A 10,652-nucleotide genomic window follows, 5' to 3' on the forward strand; every position below is an offset into this window, starting at 1 on the left:
CACACTGTTCATATTGCTCACAGTCTGCTGTGTGTACCTAGTGTATTCATACACACTGTTCATACTGCTCACAGGCTGCTGTGTGTATCTAGTGTATTCATACACACTGTTCATACTGCTCTCAGGCTGCTGTGTGTAGTGTATTCATACACACTGTTCATACTGCTCTCAGGCTGCTGTGTGTATCTAGTGTATTCATACACACTGTTCATACTGCTCACAGGCTGCTGTGTGTATCTAGTGTATTCATACACACTGTTCATACTGCTCTCAGGCTGCTGTGTGTATCTAGTGTATTCATACACACTGTTCATACTGCTCTCAGGCTGCTGTGTGTATCTAGTGTATTCATACACACTGTTCATACTGCTCACAGGCTGCTGTGTGTATCTAGAGTATTCATACACACTGTTCATACTGCTCACAGGCTGCTGTTTGTATCCATACCCCTCACTGTTTATTCATCATTCACTTCATTCTATATTTTATTCAGTAGATTGTGTACATTTTCACTTTACTGCTTGTTGCACTCCTGGTTTGAAGCTAAACTGCATTTTGTTATCCGTCTGTCTGTCTGTCTGTCTGTCTGTACCTCTGTCTGTCTGTCTCTCTGTCTGTCTGTCCCTCTGTCTGTCTGTCTGTCTGTCCCTCTGTCTGTCCCTCTGTCTGTCTGTCTGTCTGTCTGTCTGTCTGTCTGTCTGTCTGTCTGTCTGTCTGTCTGTCTGTCTGTCTGTCCCTCTGTCTGTCTGTCTGTCCCTCTGTCTGTCTGTCTCTCTGTCTGTCTGTCTCTCTATGTGAGTCTCCTGACACACCGGGGACACATATTTATGTATAAAAGACATCAGAAAGTGCATTTTGCATGACAAGAGACTCAGTGTTTCCCCTACCATTGTCTTGGCGGGGCGCTGCGCCCTGCCAACGGAGCCCCGGCCCTGCCTGAAAGTCAAGGTGTTTTTTCATTTAAAAAAATAAATCTATAGCTATAGTACCAAATTTCAACTGAAGTAATCTATCTACGGTCACTTTTCACATTGAACATGTGCTCTTTTATTAAATAAACTAAACGCCATGTTATTTTTATCCAATATGCATGTTTCAGTGTCCAGTGCTTTGCGTATTCACATTCTCCCTCCGCTCTGTTTCTGAAGGGCGGGGCTCCGCTACACACCACCCCCCCACACACACACGATTGAAAACGCTCACAATCGGAGACAAGAAGCGGAGGAAAGGAGGAGAACAACAAAGTGTAAAAAAGTCAAACAAATCTGCATTATTGCCCCGAGCTCTTCTGCAAGCTGTTATCGTCACGGGAGAAGGACACAAACAGCCTGCCCAGGTGGACGCGCGCGAACGCGATATGGAAAGCCAAAAGTGCCATAATACGGGGGTGAAAAAACGCGCGAACATACGGGGAGGTCCGTTTTTTCGCGCGAAAAAACGCGCGAACATACGGGGAGGTCCGTTTTTTCGCGTGAAAAAACGGGCCAATATACGGGCGAATGTTCGCGCGGTTTTTTATATGATAATGAGCCCCTCCTTCTGATTTCCTTAGCCAATAAGTTAAAAGTGTCTGTAACCAATCAGTGAAGGGTAAAGCCAGACCAAAACAATCTGTAGATGAAAAGTTCCTGACATGGTGAGGCTGTGCTGTAAATTGTGCATTATTCCAGATTCAGGGGACTAAGTATTAATTTGCCTTTGAATATAATAAATATATCAATCAATATATCGATATAACCTGCCTTCATTGTTTTTTTTAAATAAAATGGCATTACCCTTTTCCTTAAACCTCTGGAGTGTGAAGTGAAGGTATTTTCTCAATTTTTAGATGTCTCCTTAAATCCACTTTTAAATGTACTTCTTATAACATGGCATGGTGTTACATGTCAAAATGTTCAGTAGTCTCTGGTGTTGCTAGAAATGCAAATTCACTCACCTTAGAGCACTGTCTTATGAGAAACCTAGCTTAGAAATCCGATTTTTGGAAAACTTCAAAACTGTTGTGAAACACATATGTACTCATGTCATCCATTTTTTTTGGTGTTTCAGATTTTGTTCACCAAAGTCTTTGGTTCACAAAAGTAGTGAAATATATCAATTACACTATAAGCCTATATAAAAGTGTTGTTCATGTCTAAAATGAAAATGTGTAAAATATTTCCATCCCTCTACTTTCACCACAGAAAAGTTACATCAGGACTGAATAATGACTTCATATTCCATACCAAGGTTTATGTGATGTGTACAAATACAAATTCAGCATTTCAACTTTATTTTTCAACCAACTATTTATGTTAACATATGAAACTGTAAAATCTCAATATTTCCAATATCAGAACTTTTTCAACCAACTATTCATTATAAATGTAAAGACAGGGGGTCTTTGTCCATGGTCTTTGTCTGTCTTCCAAGACAGTGGGTCTGGCTGCTGTGTAGGTGGGGCTGATGGTGCATGGCCTGCTGGTGGCTGTGTCGGAGGGAGGTAGGTGGGATTGTCCCGGGTTGATGCTGGGATTGTCCCGGGTTGATGCTGGTGGCTGGATGGGAGGTACGTGTGCTAGGCGAGACTTCTTTGCTGGCTGGGTTGATCGTGATGGCTGTGGTGGAGACCTTTGTATCGAGGTGTATCTTAATCTTGTGGCAGGCACAGATGGAGGTGGAGGCCGCTGTAGGGATGCTGGTCCTCTGGTCCTCGGGTCCTTGGTGGTGATGGCTGTGGTGGACGCCTTTGTACCGAGGTGTATCTTAATCTTGTGGCAGGCACAGATGGAGGTGGAGGCCGCTGTAGGGATGCTGGTCCTCTGGTCATTGGTGGTGATGGCTGTGGTAGAGGTCTTTGAGCCACGGTAGATTTTGACCTGGGGGCCGGCACAGATGAAGGTTCTGGCTGCTGGATAAACGCCACCTCTGGGCCACTAGGCCCAGGCAGCTGTGAAATCTGAAGGAAAAAAAACATACCTTTACATTTAGCAAATCAAAATAACTGTATGACGTATTTTTCTCTAATCAAAAATGGAAATAAATCCACATGCCATATTATGACTTTTATGAAGGATTAAAGCCTTCTTCATTTCCAGTATATAATACAGTGATAACACACACAACCCGGTTGACTGTACTCACTTTAACCTGGCTCTGTTGTCCACTGATAGGCATAGTGCTGTGTACCTGGACTCACATTCAGGTTCAGGTCCGGACTCAAGTCCAGAGGTTCAGGTTCAGGTCCGGACTTATAAGTCCGGACTTGGGTCAAGTTGTGTGAGTAACTAAAGTGAACTTATTGTGAGCTAATTATCAATTGAAAATAAACTCATAATCAACTCAAATTCAAACTCGTCAGGTTTATTGTGCCCCCTTCCAACTTGTGTCTACACCATGTATTTTCTATAACTCTACATGTGTTACTAACTACACAACACAACTACATACATAGTGATGTACATACAAGACTCAATCTGCAAGAGTACAAGTCTATGTGTTCTTGTTCAAGAACAACAGCATATTGACATTGTTTGGGTGAAGTGTTGCTCTTTCGGCAGACACTATATCACCATACATGCAAAGGAGTTAGCTTAGCTACACTACCAAATATGGCAACCAGCATCCCACGCTGTCAGTGTCCACTATGTCTAAGCCAGCTTCCCTTGACGTCACACAGATCTCGCGAGCAGTTGCGATATTTTGCGAGACTTCGTGAGTTCAGTAATGGCCGCCATATCAGAAGCCAAAACAATGTTTTTCGTCTTTTCTCAGCGCAAATTTCTCGATCTATGGAAGGTTTTAGATGGTTTAGAACAAAAAGGAGAATATACGTAAGTACCGGTTCCCGACGTTCCGGTTTTAACCGGACTTGAACCGAAACTTTTTACAAGTCCAGTACCGGTTCGGCGTACCGGTACGCAGCACATCATAGGCACAATATTAGCATAGCATTAGCGCGCTATTAGAATTTCAATAATATGAACAATTATGAACTCAGACCAGCATTTCACATATTTATACGAGCAGAATACACTTGAAATGTAAGCCAAACTACTGCACGGGAGTCATACACCTAGTAACATAGAAGAACAAAGAAGCTAGCGGACGCCATTAGCCACTGTAGTGGAGCCGAACTAGCTGACAGAATGACATTAAACTACACATAAAGAACAGTTTCAAAAACACTTCTTAGATCGAAATATGACATAATCTTTGTACACACTACTAACCTGTTGAACAGGAGAAATGAATGAAGCAGAGGGAACGTTGTTGCCGTTCCAGCCAGAATGCCAAGTCTGCGGCAGACACATAATAACAACACTTACTTTACGGCATGCGCTCAGCAACACATTCCCTTTTACGGCATGCCCACTGAGGCCTTTCCGTGTCCTATACTGCCCTCTGCTGTTTGTAATGATATACAATATTTAACATAAACATGCCTCCGAGAGTATAACTTAATTTATACAAGACAATATACATTGAAAATGTGCCCACATATTTATGCGGTTATCTGAATCATATTTTCTACCCCTTATATTCGAAAATATATGATTAAATATCTAAAATATGCGCACTTCGACGCTGCGTGGGTGGACTCCAGTTATATCTTTCAAACTAAATCTATCCACTATCTGCTTGTAGACTAACGGTCAAAGGGTCTAATATCCGGGAGGGCCGGGCTCGAGTCTCGGAAAGGAAACGTTTTTTTGTGTTATCTCTTTTCATTCACTTACAATCTTTGTATAAATGCAAAGTATTCCAAGGTCTGCTTCACCTTAATTGTCCCAACTGCTTGGCAACAGCTGTCTGTTCTCCAGTTGTTTAAGGTGGTAGCCTGTCGCCTGCGTTCATGTTTCAAATAAATGGGAATTGATCAGCCTCAGATGTATTAATTTATAAAAAAAATTTTTTTTTAATTCGAATGTTTCTCTTCAGTGCAATTGCACATTGCATCATTTTTGTGTTCTTTGTTCTGTTTTAGAAAGGAAGGATTGTTTACTTTTTTCGTTGTCTACAAAACCGGAAAAACAACATAATTGTGCTTTTCCAGACACTGAAGAAAGAAAAATACCATGAATTTTCGGTATCAGGGCTGTTAGGGAAAAGATCAGGCAATATATCTTGAGAGAAAACTTATCTTTTGATCCCGTTTGAATTGTGCCACGAATTACACTTATGATGTTTGTCATCTTAAACAATCACTTCCATGTCAAAAAACTCAGTTTGTCGTAAAACTGTTGAAATATAAGACTATGAAAAATACGCAACTAGAAATAAGTGAAATGTGCCAACGTGACGGCCGTCTTGGTGTGTGGTGCGCGACGGGAGATGTAGGTCATTGACTGGTTTCAGGCAAAAAAAAAGTGTTACTTCACAGTTTTACGACACATTTAAAAAAATTTGACTTGCAAAATTATCTTTTAAATTGACAAAAATCATATGTGTAATTTGTGGTTCAATTCAAACGGGATCGAAAGATAATCTTTCTCTCTCCATTTACTTCAATACATACCTTTTCCGAAATAAGGTCCCATGGAGCTCAACCGGAAAGGGAGGGACTTCGCCTCTCTATAAGCATGCAGCAGCAGTAGCAGCAGCCGGAAAAATGTCCACGAGAAACTTCATCTTGCGTTGCAAAAGGACAATAAATGACTGCACAAGACTTCTCCAAACAGATGATGCCGGTCATGCCGTGTTACAATCCACAGTAACGAGGTAAGGGCCAAGCCTATTGCTACTGTTAGAAATTAAAATCAATGTTTTAATGGGGAAATGTAGTTTAAACATGCCGTCAGTTTTAATGCTCTTTTATACTGAAAAACCAGAAATTCTTGTGCACAAGCAGTTAAGCTTTTATTCTGAAAATCCTTCATCTCCGGTTAGCATTTAGCATGTGGCTAATATACGATTTCCTGAAGAGGTGAATTTAGTAGCGAAATGAGAGAGTGGTGCAAACCGAAGCCTACTGACTTAACACTACAACTATAGATGTCGAGATACTACCATGCTGAATATTAAATGAAGGTACAGTTTATTTGAATACATTATTTACAGACGAGAGTAGCATGTGACAACATCCGGAATGACCGGAAACCAAACGAGCCGAGAAGTATTGTTTAGAGTATTGATTACAGCGTTTAGAATGTGTTAAATGAAGAGTGATGAAAGAGAATATGAGGAGAAACTGCGTGTTAAGCATATATTGAATGTGAAAAGAACCTATCCTCTGTTTAAATGCAATAACGGACATTAGAGACGAGGCGAGCCGGCTGGCGGGGAGGAGCCAGCAGACGATATATAAACAGCACCGGAGGAGAGATCCGGGCTCTTCTCTTCCCTATCGAGGAGAGCCAGATCACAGCTGTTTGTCTGACTGAACAATATTCTGTCTGTAACACTACCGCGCCTCTTTTAATTAAAGTACCCAATTGAACTTTCACAGAGACTCCATTTAGTCTCCTATTTCTCCTGGTCGGGAGAATAACGTACACAGTTAACACTACTACCAACACAAAGGAATGTAGTTTGTTTTTGCATGTAACCTAAACTGAGGTTGTGTGAGATCTTTCACACTTACAAATTCTGTCTTCTCCCCTATTTCACCAAACCGTTTACTGGCAGGTTAGAAACCATGGAAAGGAGCCTCGAGTGGTCACGGGGCAGGCTAATTAACGTCCCTACAGCTGATCTTTTACTTCAGGACCTTCGGGAATATATACTTGAAGTCCGGAGATCTTGGCCTACCACACCCGCACAACAAGGTAGGTCGATGTGATAATTGTTCACTTTAGCATAGGCTTTCGTTGATAAACCAGTGCTAGTATTGTTGAGTACTAAGTGTCCAACAGGCCAATACATTTTAAAGTAATTATTTGTTTTAAATATGGGTAATACCAATATAAACACCTTTTTTAATCTGTAGTTGCCAGCTATTAATTACAACATTCTGGTGAGACGCTCTGAGTCTCGAGTTGTCCACTTAAAACTGTACTCCAAATTCCACCTTTATATCCTGCCACAGTAGAGGAGACGCTATTCCCCCTCCCCCGTCGAGGGCAGTCTGGCCATCTGTAGTACACCACGTATCATCAAACGTGTGAATGAGGACATTGAAAGGGTGCCAGAGGGGGAGTCTCTGTCTTCAGGGTTGGAAGACACAGACTGCAACTATGTATCTCTATGCCCATACACATTTATGCTTTTGTTCTTACTGTATACTACAACTATAGTGTATTGCATGTCCACTGGTTTAATGCCAAACTGCATTTCATTTTTTTTTAAAAGTATCTTTAGGCTGGGCAATGACAATAAAATAGACGCATTGTGTGCGTTTCTGGCACAACGGCATAAATGCGTTGCTTTTACAACAATGACAATAAATGTAATCTAATGTTTTGCTGTTGTTGCAGGTCATTCTGGCTACCACGCCCCACTCATTTTGTTGGGTGGTCGAGGTCCCCCACAATTCAGCATTTCCAGAGAGCAAATCTCTTTTTTGAGGAGCTGTGGTTTTACAGCAACAAAGATGGCACAGATATTAAAAGTATCTCTGCGCACAGTGAGACGGCGATTGAGGTTTGTAGCAATGTCTTCAACATTGGAAGTGCCATCTTGTCTCAATTTATTGTAAACATCCCAAGGAGGGGTTGTAGCCATGTTACACTATGCATGTTGTAAAGTAAATCTGAATACCGTAGGTCTCATATATTTAAAACATGTTTATTTTTCAGGCAGTTCCACATGCTGCGCTCTGGGACATACTCCACCATCTCAGATGCTACACTAGACGACCTCATCAAGGAGATAGTGGCTGGGAATAACCAGATTGGCCCTGAATCTGTCAGGGCACAGCTGCAGGCCCAGCAGATGTGGATACAGAGACGCAGAGTGCGGGACAGCATGAGGCGGATAGACCCAGAAGCAGCTTCACTGGACATGTCCTCTCAAGCTGCAGAAGACAACTCCAAAACAGTGGAGGATCTGCAGAAGCAACTGCAGGAGTTAAGAGTCCAGCGAGAGTTTTGCTAACAGAGGTTTGCTGGCTCCGACGACAACATCCGATTCTATACAAGGTAATGTTTTGGCTAAATTCTATCCAAGTTTTTGAGATGGGTTAGCTTATAAAGAATCCTGTTTACCTGCCGTGTGACCGCTGACTATATGCATGCAGTGTTGGAATAAGTACTCAACTTAACTGAAGTATAAGTACAAATACTATGGTTTTAAAATACTCCTGAACTGAACATGTAGAATCATAAATCCTGTGTTTTCATATATAAAAAGTAACTAGAAACTATGAAGGTTAACTAAATGTGGTGGAGTAAAACATATTAATACTAACAACATACTGAGAATATTTTACTACAAGTGGAAATCTTCAAAACCTTACCAAAGTAAAAGTATGTCAATATCCACTGCGTTTCCCCCAGTTGCACACGTAAGAATGAAGAGTAAACGTAGTCATTGTGTGTAAAATGTTCCCTGTATGTTTTAGATTATTATTACTGCTGCTAATGTAGTTGCTACATTTTACTGCTGTAGATTACTATACCTGCACCTAGTGCCTTCTTACTCAGTCTATTTGAATTGTAATGTATTATAGCAAACAAGAGGAAAGCATTAGCCCATGTGTTACAGTTAACACGATTGTATTTACTGTCAATTAATGACTGACATGTGTCTTTTGTGTACAGATTCCCGAGCTATAACCACCTGATGGCCTTCTGGTTTTTAATTGAGCCTTCAATTCATTAAATGGTTTGTGTTACTAGAGCGATATCAACTGCCAAGAGTAATGAAGAAGTGGTTACACACGCACGTCCATCAACGGTAGGTTATGTCTCTTTTAACACACAATCTAAACACAAACTGAAGGGAAAATGTCTCTCCGACATTTCATTGCTTTTGTGTAGGCTAAAAGGCTAAAGTACTCAATCCTTTTTGAATACATCAGAGAACTAAAACAACTTAATGTTTTTCCCATAGTGTGCTACACTCATGACATTAATATAGTAACCTTTTTTTGTTTTTATCTTCCAGAGACAGCTGCTTCAGCCAATTGACGAGTTCTTCCTTTTTCTATGCTTCCTGTCGGTGGGTTTGAAAGAGAGGGACCTTGCAAACCGCTTCAACGTACACCAGTCCTCTGTGAGCCGCATCATTGCAACATGGACAAGTTTTCTTACAACTTTATTGGGGTCACAGTGCATCTGGCTTACACCTGCAGAAGTTCAAGCCCACCTCCCAGAGGCATTCAAAGATTTCCCAGACACACAGGTGATCCTGGATTGCACAGAGCTGAGGTGTCAAACACCATCCTCACTCCTCCTCCAAAGTGAAATGTATTCTACATAGAAATCTCACTGCACCATGAAAGCCCTGGTTGGCATAGCCCCACATGGTGCAGTGACATTGGTTTCCAGTCTGTATGGTGGTTCTGTCAGCGACAAGGAGATTTTCAAACAATCTGGAATAGCTGCGTTGTTGACTGAAAACATAGCAGTGATGGTAGATAAGAGCTTCCTGATCAGCGATTGCTGCAAATGCAAGGTGTACTGCCCACCTTTTCTGTCAAAGCAGAAGCAAATGCCAGCCTATGAGGTGAGGGAGACACAGGCCATTGCCAGACTGAGGGTTCATGTAGAGCGTGTCATTAGGAGGATAAAAGAGAACAAACTTTTTGATGGTGAATCCCACATAGGTATTGTTTGTATTCTTATCGATAGTCATGAACTTTCTCTTGTGACAAAATAGACTCTCCGTTAGTAAACGTTTACTCTGTGTAAAAGTGATTTCTGTGTGTAAAAGTGAGGTAACATGTGTAGATGAATAACATCAACTTGTATTCGTCCCACACATACACACCTATAGATGTAGTTATATTTGTGTCTGTGACTTTATATTGAATGGGAAATAACTGGAAAATACCTGTGTAAGAGAGAGACTCCTGTCCCGCCTCTCCATTTTATTTTTAGTTGTGCATTGTTATTTGTGCTTTAGAAACATTCCACTTGAACTTTATTTGAATGAACTTAGTAGTAATTATTGTCCTATATTTCTTTCAGATTTCACAGCTGCCTGGGCCTAGGAGAAAGAACCTCCATCTGTGCCTGCACCAAGGTCAAGATCTACCGTTGCTCAAGGGCCTTCACCAGAGCCATCACCACCGAGGACCAAAGGACCAGCATCACTACAGCGGCCTCCATCTGTCCCTGCCACAAGATCAAGATACACCTCGGTACAAAGGCCTCCACCACAGCCATCGCGATCAACCCAGCCAGCAAAGAAGTCTCGCCTAGCAGACGTACCTCCAATCCAGCCACCAGCATCAACCCGGGACAATCCCACCTACCTCCCTCCGACACAGCCACCAGCAGGCCATGCACCATCAGCCCCACCTACACAGCAGCCAGACCCACTGTCTTGGAAGACAGACAAAGACCATGGACAAAGACCCCCTGTCTTTACATTTATAATGAATAGTTGGTTGAAAAAGTTCTGATATTGGAAATATTGAGATTTTACAGTTTCATATGTTAACATAAATAGTTGGTTGAAAAATAAAGTTGAAATGCTGAATTTGTATTTGTACACATCACATAAACCTTGGTATGGAATATGAAGTCATTATTCAGTCCTGATGTAACTTTTCTGTGGTGAAAGTAGAG

The 10,652-nt window shown here is 41.6% G+C and overlaps 1 protein-coding gene across 9 annotated transcripts; it reads left to right on the top strand.

Annotated features, from left to right (window-relative positions):
* Positions 1-3,590: 3,590 nt before the first annotated feature.
* Positions 3,591-10,602, top strand: LOC307033506 (uncharacterized protein; the record flags this gene model as incomplete). 9 transcript variants are annotated; one of them, XM_079672006.1, is made up of 8 exons in its annotated part: positions 3,591-3,812; positions 5,513-5,700; positions 6,607-6,746; positions 7,395-7,560; positions 7,716-8,057; positions 8,679-8,814; positions 9,025-9,132; positions 10,050-10,602. In XM_079672006.1, 5 exons carry the CDS (start codon positions 3,591-3,593, stop codon positions 8,011-8,013), a joined length of 1,014 nt encoding a protein of 337 aa, XP_079528132.1. In that variant the 3' UTR covers positions 8,014-8,057; positions 8,679-8,814; positions 9,025-9,132; positions 10,050-10,602. The 9 variants fall into 9 exon arrangements, with proteins under 9 accessions (XP_079528132.1, XP_079528133.1, XP_079528130.1 ...); XM_079672007.1 differs by having other exon boundaries at positions 9,025-9,078; XM_079672004.1 differs by having other exon boundaries at positions 9,025-9,261; positions 10,050-10,601.
* Between the last annotated feature and the right edge of the window lie 50 nt (positions 10,603-10,652).

This window comes from Notothenia rossii (genome assembly GCF_949606895.1).
Source record: "Notothenia rossii genome assembly, chromosome: 3".
Lineage (NCBI taxonomy): Eukaryota > Metazoa > Chordata > Actinopteri > Perciformes > Nototheniidae > Notothenia > Notothenia rossii.